Here is a 9,938-nt window from a genome sequence, read left to right as displayed (position 1 = left end):
TCCGCCAGGCACCTGTACGAAATAAAAAAATTCAATCGAATAATTCTGTGAAAGCCGAAAAGCAGGCGTCCAATTAATAGCGTTCATTTTTCGAACAAACGTCAAAATATTAAGTGAGTTCATAATAATTAATACGCTCGATTTCCAATTTAATTTTCTTTTTCAATATTTAGTAACTGAATTTGTTAAATGTTTCCAGATCTCTTGAGTTGACTATTGTAAACCACCCACAAATTCAACTCGGATGCCAATTGGAAATTTAGAACAGTTTAGGCAACGTTATAATTCTGATTGGAACATAAGCTGGAAATTGGAAGCGACCAGCGACGAGCACTTTTCTAGATTTTCCACTCACATTCAGTTCACGTTTCTGTCGTTTTGGTCGGTGTAGTGTGCGGCGGTCTATTTTCGTCGAGGAATTACGACTTGCCAGTGTTTAATTTATCATCATTATCATCGGTACTAATAATTTATAATTGCAAAGGTGAGTAAAGGTTGGTTTATGTGTAGGTGCTCATGACAACTATCCGAGGAATTGTGAAAACGTGCGGTGAAGACTTGGCCCCCGGATCGCGACCCGGCTGATAAGAGCCGGAAGATGTTTCGAGAATCTGTGGTTAAGATTGGCCGCATGTGATTTTCTGAATGGGACAATTTGGAGGCCGGGTACGTTGTCCATATGCCGGTGATTATGTAACGAGTACAGTCGGAATTCCTGTTGAATTGTGACGTTTTTGGGATTTTGGGAGATTGTTAAGTTATCCTGATTGTCAGGGAGCGGGTCCATGTGTCAAAATGGTTAATTCACACCTTCGATGTCTAGGTTATAATCGGAGTGTGATAAGTGATTGAATTTTGGTTTATACCACCCAAAACTATTTTCCCATGTTTGCGTTTTTTTAACTTAGTTTTTATTTAGTAGAAAGATACCATCAACTTTCTTAGTGTTATGTCATCAATTTCGCAACATCCCGGCAATTTGCATCAATGGCGTTACGCGACATTATCCTTGAAATCCGCAGTGACATGCTGGTTTCCATTTCAATGTTACTCCCTTATTTTGCAGTTCCACTGGTCCAAAGTTCAATTTTCGGGGGCTCGTGTGTAAGGTATTGTTCTGAAGAGAAGGTTCTCGATCTGTTCTCCGTTGTGACGTTTCCAGCAATTTACTTGAAGAAAACAATTCTTTTCACCAAATTCTAAATATTGTACTTTAACTATGGCATGCTTCAGGAAGCCTGGATGTAATTAATGAGCAGACTCAGCTCTATCTTTAAACCGAATGATTTCTATGCAAAAAATATTTTACTATACCGATCATACAGCTACCCTGCATCCCTAATGAAACATCCAAACTGGCGAAATATCATTTTCAGTTTTCCAAGAGGATGATGAGAACCATCTGATTGACCTTTGTCCCGTTCACAAGCGGGTCGGTTCGTTGTGACCGGTTTCGCAATTTCGTCCTATCAAATGCCTGATCTGGATGCAATCCCGAAGTTTTTAAATCCCCATCCAACGTATCAATGCACCGTTGTTTCGGCTCGCTTTTGGTCATTTACCATCAACTTCGCAACATCTTCGTCTCTATTGCCGCAAGATGACGCCGTTCATTCTCTTTTATAGTTGGCCAACACTAAGAGCCATAGAGAGCGACAGGACCGAAGACATTGCCGGATTGTTGGATTTGATATTTCACGGCATCAGGTCGACCTGTCTGTGGTGCGTATGCGATCAAGAAGTGAATAATGCGATCAGCTGATATAATGGCGAGCTTCATCAGCCCGTCATCAAATCGTTCAACTTCTTTAATGGCATTTTAGAGAAAATACTCTTTTCTGGGTAAATTCTCTACCTTTGCTATAGGCCGATAACGGCGACCGTTGCGACGGGTACAAAAAGATGACCCCTGCCGCTGTGGGAGTTGGATGGAGCGCCCGGACAGCTCCTGCGATCGGTTGAGTCGTCCCGGTTCGGGCTGGTGTGGATGCGGGCGGCAGTCGCGGTTGATTCGATTCACCGGGACGGAGGCTTGCACTTGAGCCTTGAGCACTTGGGCCGCGGCTACTCCTGTTCCTGCTGTGTGGCACTACCTGCCTATTTTTTCCCGTCAAATGACTTGTCAGTTCCGCAATTCGACAGTTAATTTATCTGACCGGCAGCTCGGACCGTAGGCGCAGCTTTTCTTCGTTTTCGGAGAATTTGCAGGTATTCTTTTGTTGTTGAGGTCACCACTTTAGAGTAAATACTATTTTCTGGGTAGATTCTCTACCTTTGCTATGGGCCGAGAACGGCATAAATAAGTAAATTGGGACTTTGAGTTCCACAGAGTTTCCCTGGACCGGTACAATATTTATGGGTTAGCGATTCTAATTTTTCTTTGCATGGAAACAAAATGTATGCAATTCCTTTAAAAAGTAAGAAACGTCGAATTTAATATGCTCAGAATTGCTTGAAGGTTTTCCTTTTGAAAAGCTAGTTTCAATGTGCACTTTCTTTTTATATATTTATTTATAAAGATGACAAAAATTATCAAGAAGAACAAAATATAGTTTGTTTATTCGTTATTACTTAAAATATTTTTCAACATCAGAAAAGTAAACAATTGAAAATTTTTGATTCATAAAGCAGAGGCGACTCATTCGCAAATTCACTTCATGTAAACTTTACTACGCGAGAGTGCGTGTGGTCACGCCGGCGGTTGGAGTAGAAGAGAGATGCAGTCCTTCTGTCTCCAAACAACGGGACTCGCTCATCGCTGGCTTTCCACTCTCGTGGTGAGTTCTAGAAAAGCCGCGGAGAGCGGCGGCGGTATCATCCATCCGCTCGTATCAACAACATTGTTGGTAATCCTGCTGCGCCACAGCATCACAGAAACCCTCTGAGATGGCAATGCCAACACCGTATTCAGTTTGTGGGCTACAAAAAAATACAGAAATTTATAGCCATTTTTACCACGTTTAATGTCGCAAATTTTGTCACCAGATAATCTAGTTCCTTGGAGAGCGCAGATATCAATGCAGCTTTTCCGAAGGGCTATTGCGAGTCCCATCCCGTCCTGACACCATGTATTTCTCGACCAGACCGGAGCGCGTCCTGTCGCGTCAAATAAGGTGGGCGCCCTAGCATTTTTCCGAGGCATGTTACTCAATTCAATCATGTTTCTAGCGACATCGAATGCATTTTCTTGGTCGGCCTGTGGCGGGACCTGTCACCAGGGTAGGATTTAGCATGGTGGAATAACTCGTAACTTTATTTATCTCTTCCCCTGATCTCAGCATTTTATTTTTGTTTACTGAGGATAGTACAAAGTACGTCGCTTCAAACCCTACTATTTTATCGGGACTAGAGATCAGCATGCTATGTTCATAGCATGTCAGAGTTATTGTGGTTTTCTCGTATTCAATGAATCCTTCTGTTAAAATAAATACTTCAACTTGCCTCGAATATTAGTCGATAAGATCTGTCATGGCAATTACCAGAAACAGTAACTTAGAATTATAGAAGCCGGTTTAATTAAAGTTTTATCTACAATAATAACCCTTGGTAATTTTAGTATTTCAAATTGTTAGGAAATTATCGTAAACTAGACCACGTTGCCTGCAATATTTCTGCGGGGCTGTAATTAACACCTGCCTGAAAACATCCACCGGGGGGTAAATGAACTAAGCTGAGCCCTCTACGTGACTGTCAAGACGATAACCCAACAGAGGAACTTGTTCTGAATGTACGATTTCCGAACAGCAGTATCTTATCTTGTATGGGCAATAATTTCAGCTATGCATATTGAAAGTTCGATATTGCATTATCCCGCGACTTATGATAAATGTCGTACATAGTTTCGGATAGCACCGCACGGTGGGATAAATATACCCGACATTCTTTTTCTTCGTTTCGCCATCTGGTTCTATCAAACGCCTGATCTTGATGCAATCGCGAAGTTTTTAAATCCCCATCCTACATATCAATCCACCGTTGTTTCATCACTTGAACCGTATGCATTAGCGGACTTAAAAAGAACATAATTTCAGAAGGATTCTGTTGTGCAGACATGAATTCCGCACCAGCTATACGTGCGTTCGATATGGTTTGCAAACATTCTTGGCGGTTTGGCGACTAGCGGTTGAATTTGGTTAGTATCAAACTATGACATCCCTGGAACGGGTAAGAAGATTTTAGTAAAGTGTAGATCTTCGGCTAGTGACTTCCATCAGATGAGAAGGTGGGATGTGTTCAGGCTTCATACTAACATCGCACATTTAATCGTGCTTGTGCCCAGTATGTTGACGTAGTTATGACTGCCCTGGGGCCCAGATAATGAAAAAGGTGACGTTTGACACATTACTTAACGTTTTGTGAATTAATTGACCCTAACAGGGATCTGAAAACATATTGGGAATCTATTGCGTTCGTTCTTGTTGGTGCGAGTTTTTTTAAAGCTTCAGATAACCATCCATTCGGCCGAGAATTCAGCAATAAGAATTGTAAAGTCCTTCAGTAGTACCACCACAGGTGAAAAGCCTGCCGCATTGGTACCGCAGATCAAGGGATCATCGCTACTTTCTTCGATTAACTACTTTCATGGTGTCACTAATTTGAGTATAGAGTTCTGGAAGGGTCATGGTTTGCCATGATCCAGAGATTGGGAGATCCAAGGAACGACAATTTATTTGGATTTGGTTCATAATTCTGTAGAACTTCCCATTTTTCTAAGATCCTGAGGGAATTCGTCTGCTAACGGAAAGACTACGACAGAGTATTTGATAGGCATCTGCAACAAAGGATTCAATTTTATTCGCTTAATCTACTAAAGGGCTGATGAGAGTTCTGCAAACGCTGAAATTTTTATCCCGATGTATAAACCATTTAACTCCTGTAATCCACTTTAATTAACTGTGCTGCAGTCATCCTAAGTTTTTCATCTAGGTGATGTTTGATAGTGTTGTTTTGCCTAGAAGTGTTATGTTGGAGGAGTTTTCTATTCGCTCATTATTCAATCTAAGGCCTTATCCACCATTTTTCTGGTGAAGCAGATCGTGCTGATCTTATGGAAATTACTTTCACGCTGACTTCTGTCGTATGTTATTAAAGGCGATCGGTACCCCTTGTAAATTCTGAGTTGTTGATTCTCTATGTAGACAGGACGAGATTGGAATAAAGTCATCGGCCTACTCCAGCATCACCCTATTTCAATTCGTTATTTCGTATATGTTGAACCACTTTGCGGGATCGGATCCTAACATTAACTTCGATCCCTATTCTGTTAGTATGAAAGTGCGGAGGCTAAGAAAGTTAAGTGCCCATTTCGATGGGGGTGTTGAAATTCGCCATTAAGTCGCATATGGTGGAATAGCGGATGATGTTGCGACTCTGGTTACGCCACGCATGGTTGAGCAAGTTCTACGCACACTGAGAATGTTGATGCGGCGAGTAAGTACATGGATGGCTGAACACGGATTTTCCCTAGCTCTGGAGAATCGAAGTGGCCGTCCTGACTAGGGAGAGGGTTCCACAATTCTCCCTACTCAGTTTGGTGAAATCATGATCTTATCGAAGCCAAAAGTAAAACATCTTAGCCTCATAAAAGACACAGAAAATAAGCTTCTTCGAGCAGATTTGGAACCCCACAGAAAAGGTTGTGGCTAGAATGATTTCGATTTGCTAGCTGATGTCCAATGTCGGAGGACCCTTATCCAACAGGCGCCGCTTACTGATAAGTGTGGTTCAGGCCATCCTTTATGGTTCCGAAGGATGAGCTGACTCCCTCAGGAAGCCCGGCCGGAGGTAATGTGTCAAGCGGTTCTGAGTTAGAGTCCTAGACAGCCCATTGAGTGTTTTAGCCGGTAGTCTATCTGAGACAGGAATCCGGCATTTTGTATGTAAATGCTTTTCACTGCCCTACCCCAGAAAAAATCAACAGTTATGTGCCATTCCGTAATTGCATAACCATAAGCTATACAGCTCCATAGCTTCATCATCATCATCAACGGCGCAACAACAGGTATCCGGTCTAGGCCTGCCTTAATAAGGAACTCCAGACACCCTGGTTTTGCGCCGAGATCCACCAATTCGATATACCTAAAAGCTGTATGGCGTCCTGACCTAGGCATCTCAGGCAGGGTCTGGTTCATCTTTTTTTCTATCATAGATATTCCGGGCTGGATCATTCTCACCCACACGGAGCCGGATTTTATCCACGACCAGATGGTCGTGGATCGTGGGTCGAAAATCACAACCAATAATAGCTACGATGATGAAATCCGCGCACGGTTATTGGCGGTCAACGGAGCCTATCTCAGCTTACAAAAACTGTTCCGCTCGAAACGTCTCACCATAGGATCAAAGCTCTTACTGTACAAGACAATGATCTTGCCAGTCCTCATGTATTCCTCGGAGACTTGGGTTCTTAGCAAGAAGAAATTGCGAACTCTTGGCCGCTTTCGAGAGAAGAATCCTCCGAAAAATTTTTGGTCCCCTACATGAGGATGGACGATTCCGTAGCCCCCATAAGGACGAAATCTATAAGCGATACCATGACCGTCTGGTTGTGGATAAAATCCGGCTCAATAGGTTACGATGGGCGGGTCACTTAATCCGTATGGATGAGGATGATCCAGCCCGGAAAGTCTGTAAGGGCAATATCTATGGTAGAAAAAGAAGACGAGACAGACCCTGCTTAAGATGGAGCGATGGCGTAGGTCAGGACGCCAGACAGCTTTTAGGGATACCGCATTAGTGGACCTCGGCGCAAAACCGCGATGTCTGGAGTTCCTTATTAAGGCAAGTCTAGACCAGATACCGGTTGTTGCGCCGTTGATGATGATGATTGCTATGAGACGCCGCTTTAGAGTAATTATTCCACCTGAAATCTCGCAACCCTAATTCTGATATGCATTTTTTCTTTAAATCCTTGTAACTGATAAGTGGAAAAGGGAAGAATCTCCAAACCGAAAACCAATTTATTGGAAATGGTCAATGTTTTCATTTCTTCGAAAGATTACAGTTTTCTCATTCAGTTTGTCAATTCTGCTCATGTTTGATGTTGTTTTTACTTTGCAGATGTTCCGACTCCCATCAACCTTAGCTCGTTTATCGGCAGCACGTCAATTCGCTGTTCGAAGATATGCAAAAGATGTCCGCTTTGGACCAGAAGTGCGCGCTCTTATGCTGCAAGGTGTTGATATCTTGGCCGATGCAGTTGCCGTAACAATGGGACCAAAGGTAAATTCGAATCTAAATTGTTCTTTCAAACGCATGTGTTCTAAATTTCTACTTTCAATTTAGGGACGTAATGTCATCTTGGAACAATCATGGGGATCCCCAAAAATCACAAAAGACGGTGTCACCGTTGCTAAGGCAGTCGAATTGAAGGATAAGTTCCAAAATATCGGAGCTAAATTGGTTCAAGACGTAGCCAACAATACAAACGAAGAAGCTGGTGATGGAACTACAACCGCCACAGTCCTAGCCCGTGCTATCGCCAAGGAAGGCTTTGATAAGATTTCAAAAGGAGCCAATCCTATTGAAATTCGTCGTGGTGTTATGATGGCCGTTGATGCGGTTATCGCACACTTGAAGACCATGTCAAAGGAGGTCACCACGCCAGAAGAAATCGCTCAAGTAGCAACAATTTCTGCAAACGGAGACCAAACTGTAGGAAACCTGATTAGTGAAGCCATGAAAAAAGTAGGAAAGGATGGCGTGATCACAGTGAAGGACGGCAAAACATTAACGGATGAACTGGAAGTCATTGAGGGAATGAAATTCGACCGAGGTTACATCTCTCCATATTTCATCAACTCAAGCAAAGGCGCAAAAGTAGAATTCCAAGATGCATTGGTTCTATTCTCTGAAAAGAAAATTTCCACCGTTCAATCTATCATCCCTGCCTTGGAGTTGGCAAATGCACAAAGGAAACCATTAGTTATCATTGCTGAGGATATTGACGGCGAAGCTCTTAGCACCTTAGTAGTAAACCGATTGAAGATTGGTCTTCAAGTTGCAGCTGTAAAAGCACCAGGTTTCGGTGACAATCGTAAATCAACTCTCCAGGACATGGCTATCAGCACCGGTGGCATTGTGTTCGGCGATGAAGCAAATTTGGTGAAAATTGAAGATGTTCAATTGTCTGACCTTGGTAAAGTTGGAGAAATTATCATAACCAAAGATGACACCTTGGTTCTGAAGGGCAAAGGAACAAAGGAAGACATTGACCGTCGTGCTCAACAAATCCGTGATCAAATCGAAGAAACAACCTCCGAATACGAAAAGGAGAAATTGCAAGAGCGTTTGGCTCGTCTTGCATCCGGTGTTGCCTTATTGCGTGTAGGTGGTTCAAGCGAGGTAGAAGTAAATGAGAAGAAAGACCGTGTAAATGATGCTTTGTGTGCGACACGCGCTGCTGTTGCAGAAGGAATTGTTCCCGGAGGTGGCACTGCCTTGTTGAGATGTATCCCAATTCTAGATGGATTGAAGGGACAAAATGAAGATCAAGTAAGTTGGTCAAACTCGGAACGAATCCTATTTGTTTTCTACTATTTAATCATGTTTTTCAGAATACTGGTGTTGATATCGTACGACGTGCTCTTAGGATGCCAGCCCTAACAATCGCTAAGAACGCTGGCATTGACGGATCAGTTGTGGTTGCTAAGGTTGAAGAGCAAAAGGGAGACTTCGGCTACGATGCCATGAAGAACGAATATGTGAACCTCATCGAAAGGGGAATCATTGATCCCACAAAGGTAAAAGATTGATTATCCTATTTTTAAAAGATGCAGAAACTAACTAGGATTTATTTCATTTCTGTAGGTCGTACGAACAGCACTTACAGACGCTTCCGGTGTAGCTTCCTTGCTGACAACAGCCGAAGCCGTTGTAACAGAAATTCCTAAAGAAGAGAGTGCAGGTGGCATGGGAGGAATGGGTGGTATGGGCGGTATGGGAGGAATGGGTGGAATGGGTGGAATGGGAGGAATGATGTAAAGGTCGTAGCTGGTTAAGTTTTGTTTTCCTAATTTTTCGTATCTAGATAAATTTCAATTCCATTTGTTTCGACAAAATACAGAAAGAAAACTTCGAATCATCCAATTCTATAAACGAAGTCTGGGTCTCATGTTATAATTGGTAGGAATACATATTATATATGTATTATACTTTCTTAGATATTGCAAACGGCCTGTTGTATTATTGCATGTACATAGCCATGAGTGTCATCCGTCTGAATGGCTTATGAAATTTTCATTTACAAACGGCTTCATTGTAATTTCTACCTTTTTCGAGTGTGTTCTCTTTTTCTTCTACTTTGACCCAACGGAGTTTATAAGGCAGAATTTTTAAATGCATTTACGAAAATGTTGAGACGGCAGAGATGATGTATGTATATGCCATTGCATTGTTTAGTTTTACGTTATTTTCAATAAAATATAGTTTTTATTATAAAAGAAATTGTGGTTGATATTTTTTGTACCAATATAAAGGGAAACGAAATTTCGAATTGCTAAACTTCAACGCTTCTTAGGGACTCACACTTCTGGGGGTCACTACACTGCATTGAAATCCGAACCTTCGACAGGAAATATAAGAGCAATTTAAAAGATAATTATAGTTAAGTTCGGTTCCGAGTCAGACCTACCAAAAGATGATGTAATGACATTGGTGGAGGCATATGAATGAAATGTGGTGCAGATTTGTGGAAATTGTCTCGCGACCTTTTGTTATAGATTTACAAGTGTTAAAATTGACAAACCCCCTGCACTAAGAAAACGTCGGCACCTTCTGGGATTCTCCCATTCATGGAAACATTATTACTCAGTTTTGCAAAAACTGTCTCAAATTGACCTTCCGAAAGTACAAGTCGGGAAACCGGAAGCTAGACGCTTCAGGTATGAAAGGTTTTGTGTATTTTTTTTTTATAAAATATGCACATATTATGTGAAAAT

General features: G+C 42.0%; 1 protein-coding gene across 1 annotated transcript; it reads left to right on the top strand.

Annotated features, from left to right (window-relative positions):
* Positions 1 to 25: 25 nt before the first annotated feature.
* LOC119654287 (heat shock protein 60A) lies at positions 26 to 9,444 on the top strand. Its single transcript, XM_038059575.1, has 6 exons — positions 26 to 113; positions 200 to 484; positions 7,060 to 7,221; positions 7,285 to 8,493; positions 8,556 to 8,741; positions 8,809 to 9,444. The coding sequence occupies exons 3-6, from the start codon at positions 7,060 to 7,062 to the stop codon at positions 8,980 to 8,982; spliced, it is 1,731 nt and encodes a 576-aa protein (XP_037915503.1). The 5' UTR covers positions 26 to 113; positions 200 to 484; the 3' UTR covers positions 8,983 to 9,444.
* Positions 9,445 to 9,938: the final 494 nt, after the last annotated feature.

Source organism: Hermetia illucens, chromosome 4 (genome assembly GCF_905115235.1).
Source record: "Hermetia illucens chromosome 4, iHerIll2.2.curated.20191125, whole genome shotgun sequence".
Taxonomy (NCBI): Eukaryota; Metazoa; Arthropoda; class Insecta; order Diptera; family Stratiomyidae; genus Hermetia; species Hermetia illucens.
Note: the sequence above shows the minus strand (reverse complement) of the source record. Positions and strands in the feature narration are given on the sequence as shown.